Source organism: Chiroxiphia lanceolata, chromosome 5 (genome assembly GCF_009829145.1).
Source record: "Chiroxiphia lanceolata isolate bChiLan1 chromosome 5, bChiLan1.pri, whole genome shotgun sequence".
NCBI lineage: Eukaryota > Metazoa > Chordata > Aves > Passeriformes > Pipridae > Chiroxiphia > Chiroxiphia lanceolata.
The window spans coordinates 52,672,892-52,686,162 of NC_045641.1; the positions used below are offsets into that span (position 1 = coordinate 52,672,892).

The window sequence follows — 13,271 nt, forward strand, 5'->3', positions numbered from 1 at the left end:
TAACTGGGAAGGAAAAGGATTTTCATGGCGCAGGCTGCAGAGCTAAGCAAGAAGACTGAAGGTTGCATCTCTGCTCTTACAGTCTCTAACTGTCTAGGTCCAGATAATGAGAGATTGTGTTGAGGATGCTGCTGCTGCTCCCCTGTTCACTGTGGAAGCCATCTCCAAATTAGCCATTACATATGGAAACTGGAGACCAGAATTTTAGAAAAAGGGATTAAGGCGTCTCATTTTGGGGGGGGTTCTCTCTTTATTTGTTTGGTTTTTCTTGGTTCTTTTCTCTCTTTTTTTTTCTTTTTCCTTTTTCCTTTTTTTATATTTCAACCAGAACGTTTCCGATTTAAAAGGCAAGCCTCTTCCCGTGTGGTCTTTCTAATTTACACTCTTTTCCGTGGGCTTTCTTACCTCCCTTTTTTGATATCTATCTCTCTCTCTATACCCATTATATTATTAGTCGGAATTATTATTCTTTTATTTTATTAAACACACACACCCCAAGAATCAGAAGGCGGTTGGGTATTTGTATAATGAAGAATTATGGGGCTCTTTGACAGAGGTGTTCAGATGCTTTTAACCACCGTTGGTGCTTTCGCTGCCTTCAGCCTGATGACCATAGCTGTGGGGACCGACTACTGGCTTTACTCCAGAGGGGTTTGCAAGACTAAAACTGTCAGTGAGAACGAAACCAGCAAAAAGAATGAGGAAGTCATGACCCATTCTGGATTATGGAGAACCTGCTGCCTGGAAGGTATTTGATTCTGGACCTCCACACCCCCCCCACCCCTTCCTCTCCCACCACCCCATGTTTCTCCCTCCTCCCCCCCAAAAATCCCTCCACATTCCACCATTTTCTCAGTTCTTTCCTTTCACCGTGGTTTGAGAGTGGTGGGCTCAGTTACTCAGGGCACAGAGGCAAGAAGACAGGCAAAACATTCACTGTTCTATTCCCTTCTCTCTTCCTCTTTATCACCCTCCCCCCCTCCCACCTTCCCCAAAAAATTCACTTCCTCTCTCCAACTGGAATAATGTGTGTGTTACAAAACCACCGAGAGACCCTTTCAAAAAGCAACTGTGCAGTCTGCCTGTCTTTAGCTTGTTTGTATTGCCTGGGTAAGCAATGCTAAAATGCTGTGTTATTGCTGTGCTCCGGCTGCAACCAGAGAGTGAAATAATTGCTCTCTTTGCAAATGGCTTATTTGCAAAGACAAGACTGTGAGTGAGGGGTAGCGTGGGGAGGGGGGGGACTGCAAATCACTTTGGATGCAATTATTAGTTCCTTTCAGGAGGGAAAAAGAGAGAAAGGGAAGCAACCCTGATATGTCCAAAATGTCTCACACAGTAAATCTAACAATACCAGTGATCTCAACCAGAGTTCAGAGCATTTTGTAATGCCTGTAAGCAACCACATCTCACTGGGCTGGATGCAAAAGGGAAAGGGGTCTAGTTGGTGGCTGATTGGTTTGGTTTGGGGCTGGAATTTTTCCCCAGTTTGTTTGTTGTTAGAATGGGGGGGTGTTCTGGGCTTCTTTTTTTTTTTTTTTTTTTTTTTTTTTTTTAAGGTTTATGGTGAAGGCTAAAAATAAACAAGTCTCTGAATGGAAAAATCAGCCCAAGTCTGATGAGGTGAAACTGAACAGCAACTCAGTGACATGTCTGATGGCAGAAGAGACACCGCCGCAGCCAACTTCTGGAATCAGACGTTCTTAAGGGAGGGGGAAAGAAAAGAGGGGCCAGTGATTCGCTTTTAAATATGTATTGCTCAGTACTGCTATTGGTGTACGTGTGGGCTGGGGAGGTGGTCTTCAGCCTGTGCTGAAGGAATAGGGGCAACTGATGTAAATGCGTGGTTTATGTTACACACGTAGTGAGAAGGAGAGAGCGAGAGCACAGGAGCACATTACAGCCCATTGTAAAAGCCCTGTTTATGAATCAGCTCCCAGCTGGACGGTGGGGTGCTGGGGGTTCATGGACATCCAGGGATAAGATCTGTGTCTACTGGTGTCCACCAGAGCTGGGTGTGCCTGGAGATCCCTGAGGGGAGAGAACGGGGAGTGGGTACCGCAGAACTGATTTTCTTAGCCCGGCACAGGGAGATGGAAGGCAGGGGGAAGGGGGGAATAAACTATGTATGTTTTGATGTCTCTCACCAAAGCAAGCTAAAGCTGCTGGTTGGAAATGGTTGTGTCCGGGAAGAAGCATGAATTTCTCCCCCGTTCTTGGTGCAAACGGTTGAGTGATGGCTGAACATGTTTTGAATAGCTAAGTGACTTCATTGAGCGATGGTCTATTTGACGCATACTGCATTTAGTGCCCTTTGTCAACCCAAACTGCTGCCTTTTAACATATCCTGCAGAGGAGCTCTATGCTGAATACTATATGCTGTATCCAAGCCAGAAAATCAATAGCAGTAAATTAATGGGGGATGTTTTAAACACACTTGCTCACACACGCACAGATTTCCTCCAAATAGATAAATATATAGAGTTGTATATTAATAAAAAATGAAAAGCCTTTCACACAGATATTCATTACAACCAGGGAAGGAGACATTTCCTTAATTAAAAATTAAAGAGAGAGAGAAGGGAAAAGAAAAAAAAAAAGAAGAAGCTCAAATGCAAAGCCATGCAGGGAAGAGAGGCTGCGGGGATGAACTCCCTTCCCTGAGCCATGTCCCCAAGCTGGAGGGAGGAGGGAGGCTGGGGTGGAGATAGGAGGTATGAGGACCCCAGCCAGGAGAGGCAGTGAATTCAGATCATGTCTATCTGCCCACAGAGCCGTACCCAGAGGGACGCGGTCTGAGGGGGAGGAGGAAGGGGCGGGTGAGGTTTGTCAGATTGGAGGAGCTCAGGGCTCCTTCTCCTTTACATCTGACAGGACCCCACAGGCACTGTGGAGAAGCGGCTTGCATGGCAAAAGAATGTGCCAGGGTGCTTCCAATTAAAAGTGCCCCCTGCCCCCACAACACTGCTGCCAGCTGAGGCCCCCTGCCCTCCCTATTGATGCTCTCCAGTGGGCTCAAACTGCAGCCCCGCATGAGGGGTGTGAAGTGCAGCCTGAGCACAAGCTGCATGGCCCTGGCAGGTTGCTCTCCCTTGCCCCAGACATGTGAGGGTTGGGCCAGCCCATTCCCCCCCTAAATGCTGGGCAGTACTGGCAACTGGGGTAGGAGGGTGCAGTGCACCACGGGGGAGCTGAGCCCAGCTCTGAACCCCTTGCCTGAGGGCACAGGTTGCATTAAAACTTGGGTAAAGTCTTGGTAGCAAGAGCATCTCAGCAGAAGGCAAAACCATCGCCATAGGCACATGCTGACAAGGGTCTGGGCATGAGTTTGCTTCATGGGGTGGCACAGCATAGGTCTGGCACTGCCACTGCTGAGATGCCTCCACGTAGCTTCCAGCAGCCACACAGCCTGCATTGGGTGGTAGCTGACACTGTCTTAGTCCCAGGACAGCACAGCCAAGTATCCCCACCAGCCCTTGGATGGCAGGTCTCTTACTGTCATGTCTGATCACCGTAGAAGGAGTTATCTTCTTTCTCAGCAGAACAAATCAGAAAGGTGTCCCTGGTTGATTTGCTCTCCCTGGTGAAAGCTGCCTGCTGGTGAACAGGAGAGAGAAGGATGCAGCAAAGCCTGCTTTCCCCCATGATACAGAGGGTGGGCAGATTTGTGGAGGTAAGGGTTTGGTCCCAGGAGGCTGAAAAAAGAGCAAAACCCTTGGATTCTGTTCACAGCCTTCCCACAGTGTGGCAGAGGCATCTGACAAGGGGTGTGGGGCAGACACTCTTGTTCTGCCTGGGGTGGGTGTAAGGGCAGGTCCATAGGGTGAGGGGAGGTAGTGAAGAAGAGGGCAGGAGGCTTTATAACAAGAAAATAATCAAAGAATGAGTTCAAACTGCCATCTACTACTTGTAAGAAGCCCCTGATGACCTTGCCTTCATTTCTGGGGATGTGGAAGAAAACTGGCACTAGTCAACGCTGTAGACTGTCAGAGACGGTAGACACCTCATGTTCAAGTTATTGTGTTAAATTATCTTTTCTTGGCCAAGAGATCCAGTAACAAAAACGGATGTGAGGATTTAGTCTTGGACTGTACACACAGATATGTTATGGTCAGAATTGCAAGTTCCTCTTGGACAATTTTGTCCCAGGCTTTCAATTTCTGAGTTCCCCTCTCTTCAGTCATTCTATTCCCCACAAAGGAGTTTCAGACAACATTTTCAGATCTTTGTGTTGATTCAGAGAGGAGTGTTATTTCAGAAGTTCCTCCTCTCTTGAGATTTCTTTCCCCCCTTTCTTGTGTCCTACAGGACACCCCTGCTCCACAGTGGAACTCAAGCAGACAGGTGGTGTCAGATCGCAATTCTGATTTTTTTTCTTGTTCTTCCTTAAGATGGTTCTTTCTCAGACATTGGGGTTGCTCAAATGTGTCCCCAGGCCATTCAAAAGTCTCTATCCTTCAAGAAAAATATCTTTTCTCAGTCCTTTGACTGTGTAGGTACAAAACACACACATACACCAAGCAATTGAGATCTGCAAGCTCATGCTCCACATGGATACTGCACCTCTTACAACTTCGAAATGGCTGCAGATCTTCCAACCTAATTCCTTCTTGGCACCGAGTGCTTTAAAACCACTTTTTATTATGAGTGATGCCTTACCTAATTCTTTAATTAACTCCTGTAGATCTCCTATAGGATCTCAAAAAGTGAGGGACAATGCCTTATCAGGGTCTTATGAAGCAAGCAAATGAATTGTATTTTATATCTGCAGGTTATTGGTTTTGTCATGTTGTCATTATTATTAGGAAAGGGATAGGTCTGGGAGGCTTTTATACTGAGAAGGAGAGAGAGAAGAGTCCAGAGCAGGCAGGCATGAGTGATGCACATGAGGTTAGACATCCCTGTAGATCTGACTGGTGTGAAGGCAAGTAATTGAATGAATGTTGGTGGAGAAAATAATTCTTGCCTAGAGACCCTTCCCAAGGAAAATTAACGAGCTGATCTGTTCCCTTTCCAGCTTGTTATATCTGAACAGTGCATGAGAGCTAAGTGCAGATTCAGTGTTTGCAAAAATCAAGACCTGACAGCAAAGTGAGGCAGGGCACAGGCAGTGGACAAGCTTCTGCCAGACCGTTCTGGTGCTGCGTCGCTTCCTCTCACTGCCTTCTCTCATTGCTGTTTGTTCCTGGTGCACCTCTTTCCTTTCGTGTCCATCTTATGGGTAGGAGGTTTTCCCTATTTTCCCTCTTACCTTTCCCAATTTCCTTTATTTCAGCCCTTATTTCTGTCAGCATCCCTAGTTTTGCTCTGCAGAATTGCCTGCCGTCCTACTTCCAAGGATCCACAAGTCTACTGGGTGCTTTCCTCTGATCCGTGCCGACCTAATCCAGGGCCTTTTCTGAAAATTCAGTGGATATAGCAGTAGATTAAGTCAGGGTCTACTTGCTTTCACAGTTCAGGACCAGGAGCATCCTAGTCCAGCCCTGAGAGGCAGCAGGAGGAAATGGCCCAGCACACAGCTGATTGCTGCTGGTGCTGCATCTGCCGGGGAGAAAAAGGATTCAGAGCTGGACAGGCCTTGGATGAAGAGGAAGACAAAGGATTTTAAAAATGGCGTGGCAGATGGTGAGGAAGAATTACTCAGGATCCCAGACTTGGGTCGGTTTGGTTCTCCTCTCAGCTAAAATTCACACCTGACTGAAGTCACCAAGAAGACAAGAATTTGAGGGGCTGAGAACTGCAAGCTCAACTCCTTTGTAAGATTTGACAAGGAAATGCTGTTCCTGACTAGTAAGTTGCTAGAACTGACTTTTAAATTGCTTTTAAATTATGAATCTTTCTACTGACAGAGAAAGAGGAATGGGTTAATATTGTCCTGAAATGCACCAGAAATTGCCTTGCTGAAAAGAGTGAGAGCAAAATGCAGTGGGAGGGACGTGAAGATGCAGCGTGGCAGCAGTAATGTATAAAGAAATTACACAGAGATAGAACAAATGTCTCTTTGCCAGGGAGACCAGGAGCTATTCCTGTCCAGTGTTTCCCTTTTATCCCATCTTTTTCACCATGCAGCCCTCTGAGCCCCCATCTCACTTGGCTGTGGTTTGGTACAATCTAAGCAAGAGTTTTAGGGGAGGAGAACTGCTGAGGTTTGACAGTAGAATCTCCATATTTATTTAATTTAAAAGCAGTAGCGAGGAGGTTGCCGGGGGGAGCAGGGAACATTTCAGGCTCTCTGATGACTCTGCCCCCTGCCTCTGTTTTAAGAGCAGATTCCCAATCAAGCATACCCGGTTTATCCCAGGGGGAGCCCTCGCTGCTCCGTTCTGGGCTGCTTCTCCCTTCCATATTGCTCTCGTTTTCAGGGGATGTGCTGCTGCCTTTCACGGGCACAAAACCTTCCCCCTTGCAAGGGGCTCTCGGGGAGGGAAGGAGGCTGCTGCCGGGGGAATGGATTACAGCGGGGCTCTCACTCCTTCTCCTCCCCCTGCAGCCCCCATCCCAGAGCAACAACCACCCAGCAGGGGAAACACAGAGCACAGAACAGTTTAGGCATACGCAGAACGTATGGGAAATACAATACACCTAAAAGTTATTTTTCCCTTGCCCGTATGACCCCAGCTTTTTCCTCACCCTCCATCTTTGACTCATTCTATCCATCTCCATTTTAATTTGTTCTCGTTTCCCTCCCCTGTTTTTCTTCTTTATTTTTCCCTTTCATCTTCATGTCTCTTCTGTGGTTTCTCTCAAAAGCATCTTTTCCTTCATTATTTCTCCCTGTTTCTCTCCAAGTTCTCTGAAGCCCATCCCCCTTGTTTTCTCCTCTGTTACATTATCTTGTCCTTGCTCTTCTCTGTTTCCTTTGCTCCTGCCATCTCATCTCTCTATCCTCTTTCCTCTTCTCCCTGCCATCAATTCCCTCTGGCTTTCCCCCACTTTACATACAGTCATTCCCCGCAGCTAAAGGACCCCATTCTTTTGGAGCTCTTCTGCCTCTATGCTCTAAAGCAACACTTTTCCAACCCCTCTCTGGCTGTCCCCCTCCTCCTTTCTCTGACCAGTGTATCCCCTCCTCAAAGTAGTGTATGACACCAGTTGCAGTTGCTGTCTCCTCTTACCCCCAGGGCAGCTCTACCTCTACCTCTGGGGGGAGTGAGAACCGAGCCCCTCCCTCTGCTCCATTCAGTGCTCATTGCCCGTGGTCAAGACAACATCCCTCCACTTTGCTGCCTCCAACCTTCCATGGCCAGAGGGCTCACTGGCAGCTCATCTGATGAGCTGGTTCATTTGTGTGCAGCCAGCAACTGGGCTGGAAGGAGCTCATGGTAGCCCTAAATACCCTCCCTGGCAACCCTCAGACATGGATCAGGCCAGGATCCAAATGGAAAATAAGGGTCTCTGTAGCCATAACCTTGGGGCAGTTGTTGTGCGCTACAGTAAAGGATCTCTGGTTGTGAGGAAGAAGAGTCTCAGCGAGCAGTCGTCCTTTTCAAGCTGTTTACAGGGGGGATGATTTTCTCTGGGATTCTCAGTAACACCTAAGGGGGTAAGGTGAATGGGGCTGGAGGCTCCAGGACAGATGGTTGGCTGAATTAACATCAGTGAGGAAGGGCAGAGGGTATTGTTGGCTGGGGAGAAAAGGGGGATTGTATATTGTGCAGGGGTCTACATGAACCATGGTGACTCACTGGATATCAGAAACAGGGATATTGTTGTTAGTGGTCCGTTGCAGCACACGGCTGCAAACAGGAAACTCACCACCATCGAGTACCCTGGCATAAGGAACAGAACAGGAGGGATAGCAGAGAGTACAAGAGCAGGGGCTACCCAAGGGTGGGGTGTTGCTAAGTCAGCAAGGAGGACAGGGACAAGGAAGTGTAGGAACAACTGTGTGTATGAAGGCAGTCTGCAAGACTAGACAAGTTTGCCTGGAAAAGGAGGTGAATGAGAGGGAAAGTGATTGGATTGTGTTGAATAATGAATGGGCTAGAGAAGGTGGATCAGTAGCTCTTGATTTCCCCATTTTGCAACACACAGACAAGAGGACCTGATGTGAGTCACCAGAGACCCAGTTAAAGCTTTCTCATTTGATGCATATCAGGGCATTGGAGCTCATTGCCACTGGAGCTCTCATGGCCAAGATTTTAACAACATTTAGCAAGCAAGTGGGCATTTACGACAGAGTTCACAAAAATTAAGCGTCCTCCTAATGGATGTGAACAGCATTTTGGGTGTTTTGTAATTCAGCAATTAAGCCAGTCGCCATAAAAACTAGGATAACATTTCACAAGGGCAGTCTATCCCCTATCTGACTGCCATGTGGTTCTTGCCTCTTCCCTGAAACATTTGTCAGGGATTAAACAGAGCTCAGATTTACTTAGTCTGGCATTTCTTTTGTTTCTAGGTGCTATGCTATGCCATTGCAATGTAAGATGCAAACTAGGCCTGCGTTTCTGCTGGTGTCAATGACTGCCCTAATTTGACAAATTAACAGTGAGTTTAGGTATTTCTATCATATTTTTCTAGGAAGGATCTGGGATAGAGAGCAATTAAGAACATATGAATTAAGTAGAGTCCTTTTTCTTCACACCCCAGGGTATAAAATAAGTAGTTAGCAATGAAGGTGCTATATATGTGCAAAGAATTATTATTGTTGAAGTCCCTGCTTCCCAGAAAGCAATAGGCTTTGGGTCTCTTTGATGCTATCACGACTAAATTAGAAACGAGGTTGTCTCTTTTCTCTTGTATCTGTGGAAATGATTACTGAACTGGCATCTGATGACGTACAATACTGTAGTGTTTCTATGCACAAGAGATGGAGGCCCAGTTCTCCCCTTGTTTGCACTGATGTAACCTCACTGACTCGGAGGGAGCCACGCTGCTTACGCTGCCCGTGTAGGCAAGGGGAGAATGAGGCTGAGGAAGGGCTGTGCGTGCTCTAAACAGCCATGCCCCCAAGGTCGCTGCGTGTCCCTGCTTTGCCAGTGACGTACCCAATAAACCAGGGGCTAAATTCACTTCTGGTGTGAGTGGGTGTGACAGCCCTAAAGTTAATGAGATTCTGCACTTATTTACACCAGCTGCTCACCCAGTCCAGCAGTTTCTCTTTTAACTATTCATATTTTCATTGTCTTTCACCATCATAAGAAAAATTCAACCTGGCTGCCCCCCCCTTGGGGCGAGAATCCTCTTACAGACTTGTCACCCTGGGTGGGTGAGCGTGTAAAATGCCAGTGGTGACCACAAACCTGCTGGCCTTCACCTTTCTTTTTCTCTTCGTTCTGCATTTCTATCTTTTATTGAATCTCCTGTTTTTTATTGACAGCTCTGTGTTTCCCAGCCCCATTTGTTCTCCTCGTGTTACAGAAAAGCTCTCCCATAAAATTCCAAACTACACAATCAGAATTTTCATACCAAGCCCTGCAGGATAGGTGAAATCCACTTGTTTCTGTGTCACAGGCTGCTAAAGTATTTATACTAGCTTCCTATCAAATCTATAACTCCGCAGAGAAGCAAGTGGACTTTATCCTGCACCTCCTATTCCCCCAGAGCATATTCTCCTATCTACTGGCTGTGAAAAACAGAAAATGAGGATGGTATACAAAAACCTGAGAATGCAATGACATTCTATTCATGGGTAGGGATTTTTCTCATGTGTGTTTTTGCTAGAAGCAAACAACTATAAATTTCTGTTTTAGCTTGTTGTATAAAGTATACATTCTGTCAAATAAAGAATAACACTATCCACCTCCGTCCCCTGGATTTTCTATCCCTTTCTGATTTTTCTCTTCCTATTTCTCAGTTTTCACTCTCCTCCTGAACATGATATTTATTTTTAGTGCCTGTTTTATTTTTCTCCACCCACTGCTTCATAACTACATTTCATTCTTAAATTTGCTATCACTCAGAGAATTTCTCTCTCTCTTTAGGTCTTGTTTATACCACTAGTGTAGCTGCAGTCCAATGAATCATGCTTGAACACTGAATATTTCCCAGGCTTATGGTCATGTTCATTCAGTATCATAGACCAAGCACTGTGAATCAAATGACTTTTCCTCTAACCCTGTTTACTGACTCCTGCAACCTTACTGTGACCTGTCCATTGTAAACAGTAAATTTCTGAGACTCTGTTACTGGAGCTTTATCTCTGCTTGAGGATGCTGCCTAATATTTTTCTTTCCTCTATTTTTTCTTTTCCATTCTTGGTTTTAGTTTTTCTTCATTATCTTCATCAGTCCTCTTCAGAATTCACTGTTTCTTCTTTTCTTCCCTTTTTGTCTGCATCATCTCTCATGTTTCCATTTTTCTCTACCAACCCTAACCCCCGACGACATTTTTTCTCTTCCCTTTCCGTTTTTAGCCCATAGTCCTCCTGGGTAGGAACTAGGTAGGAACTACTTCCCTTGATTCCATCCCATTCGACCTCTATGGAGAGGTAGTGGAAAAGGACTCATGACTGTGTTCACACGTGCATGTGTGCACACGTGAACACGTGCATCTCCTTCCAGATCCAATTGGTATGAAAGCTTGGTGGTTGAGATGAAGCGACCGGCTCTGACTTTTGCCTTTCAGACAGCCATGAGGAGTCATTCCTGAATGTAGATGGCCCCCAGAATTGCCTTCAGACTACAGGGTCTCAAGGGATCAATCATCCAGAATTTCTGCTGCTTCCTTTTAGATTCAAGCATTGCCCTTTTCCTTAGGCTGAGGGTCACGGGTTTTTGAAGGGCAGCGGCAGAATCATGAAAGAAGACATTTTTCTCTTGCTCATTTTTGAGTGAGGGAGTGAATGAACTGCGATAAATATTTTTCTGTATATAGCTAGAGCTGTTTCAAAGAAGTGGCAGAGGAAACAGATGGCAGAGGCCCTTTATAGGCAGCTGCTGTTGTCTCTTAAGGTGTCACCATCACAAGAAAACTGGTTGTAATTGGGGAGCTTCAAGATCAGTAGCACCTGAAAGGACTCGAGCAGAAAAGAATGTCATCCTGTGTGAAGGCAGGGGGGAGGGAGAAAGAAATCAAATATTCAGAGACTAAAAATATTAAGTACAGGGAATATGTGGAAGCCGCTCTGAAGTTTTACTGAATTTCATTACCACAGGATGGATCACTTCCCTGCATTTGGGAGTTCATAACTGGCCAGAGACAGCAGGAACACTGTAAACAGGGTGAAGAGCTGGATTTAGTGTATTCTGGGGACAGCAAGAGGGGCTGATGTCCAGAGGAAACAACTGAGTGAGAGACTGTGGAAATGCACTGTGGAAATGGAGTTGGGGCGTGGGGAGGAAATGTACAGGAATAGCTATCTCCAGACTCCTTTCTCCTCCAATTGCTTCAGAGCACTACTGCAGAGTGTGCTTCTGGTATGGGGGATGCTACAGTTTGGTGTAGAAGCCTCTGTCCCAGATATTCCTCAAATAATTTGCCTGCCTGGAGCCCTATCATCTCAGTGTATGCAGCACAAAGAGGAATTCTAAGCTGACCTGTGACATAACAGAAGTGGAGACATATAGCTGCTCACTGAAGAAATAACCAGGGTTAGGTTCCTTCATATCTTTGAGGTTTGAAGGGATTGCACGGTGGGCTAGACCCCTAAGTCTTCCAGACATGGAGTTGTTTTAATGTCTCCTACTCCCCTTGTGTCTCCAAAAATAGGAGCCATGTATTTCTTTCAAGGAAGTGAAAATTCACGAAGAGGTTTCATAGGAGATTTGGGAGAAAGCCAGTGAGGATGATAGGGTCTCTCATGAAGCGCAAGGGTTTCGGGCAACAGAGCAGCAGTGAACAGGCTCAGTGTTGAAGATTAATTGGAGCTGAACATTGCACAGTTGTCTAGCTGAGATATCTCCATTGAAACTGTACTCAGTAGTCTAAAAGGAAACAACTGCCAGGAGCAGAGTAGAACTGTTTTGCTGTTGGGAAAGGGAGCAACAGAGAAAATAATATGTCTACCCTACCGAGTGAACTGCAATGTAAACAGCAGCACAATACACAGGAAATGCTCGGGATTGACAATTTTCCTAAATTTCAGGTGACTGCCTAGTCATTGCACCACTCTTTCCCAATCATTGTTCCATTCTTGTCTTCTTCATCCACCACTTTGCCCATCTGTTTGCAGGAAAGCATAACTCAGAAAGGCCAAGACTGGCTTTCCAGGAATTAATTCCAGAGGCTGTCTAAGATCACAGGTGAAAGGTGTTTTTCTGTGTGCTGCATCACTGCAGCTTGGCCCACATTTACAGGAACAGTGAGGGGGAAAGCATTCAGAGCAAAGCAAGACTGTGAGAAAAAGCATTGTGCAGATATAAAGGCACCATGACCAGGGAGGGCTTTTATTCTTCTGCAGAAACTGAAGGGATGGGTTGTTTCTGGGAATAAACTGACTCAGCTGTGGAGGAAAGCATCTCTGCATGCTGAAAACAGAGGGACAGTTGGGGCTGGAAGGGTCTGTCACAGCCAGAAAGAACAGCTGGCCAGAAGGAAACACTAGGAAAGAGGGGACCCAGGACTTGGCCACGTCATAACAAGGGAAGGTGCTAATAGGAATGCAGTGTGAGTGCTGGAAGGAGATAATTAAGAAATACAGTCTGAAAGAGGAAGATGAGTCGGAAGAAACCCTGGGACTCAGAGGTAAGAGAGCCTTGAATTGCTGAGAGAAGCAGGAATATCAGCTGGAGCTGATGGATGGAGAGACAGACCTCCTCACCCATCTTCTCTGCATTGTGGAACAGGATAGATTTTCACCTGCTGATGCCAACATCTTCCACCACTGAAGGCCTTTTCTCTCACTCCTTACTGCTCCAACCCATGGGAGAGAAAGAAGGGTTCAGACACATATAGACAGGGAAGGATCAATCACGTAGGCCAACCAACCATGAACCTGCAGAAGTCTGGAAAGTGTGACCAGTGGTTGCAGCTCCATGCAATAAAGTCTGAAAAAGGAAAGGCGAGGAAAGAAAGAAATAAAGAAGCTGGAGTATAAAATGTTGGGCTTGACTTGATGATGCCAAGAAATGTACCTATGTAAGCAACTTAAGGCAACATGACAACTTCCTACACTGAGACTAGTCACATGAATTTGTCCTTCTTCTGGAGGCCTGGGGTACAGTTTTCATGGCAGAAAACCCATGGCTTGGCTAAATTGTCTTTGGTAAAGCAGGGGAACCAACACTTAATGTTCCTCTCTGGATGCTGTTCTTTGGCAGAGGTTTTCTGAGTATTTTACCTTTTATTGCGTATGTACCATTGCAGGTGCACCAAAAATACCTCACATA

The 13,271-nt window shown here is 46.0% G+C and overlaps 1 protein-coding gene across 1 annotated transcript in view; it reads left to right on the top strand.

Moving 5' to 3' along the window:
* Positions 1-496: 496 nt before the first annotated feature.
* The window catches only part of CACNG2 (calcium voltage-gated channel auxiliary subunit gamma 2), a 51,145-nt gene continuing 38,370 nt past the window's right edge, over positions 497-13,271 (top strand). The window contains 1 exon segment of the mRNA XM_032689541.1: positions 497-748. Coding sequence (XP_032545432.1) covers positions 538-748 — 211 coding nt within the window. The 5' untranslated portion in view covers positions 497-537.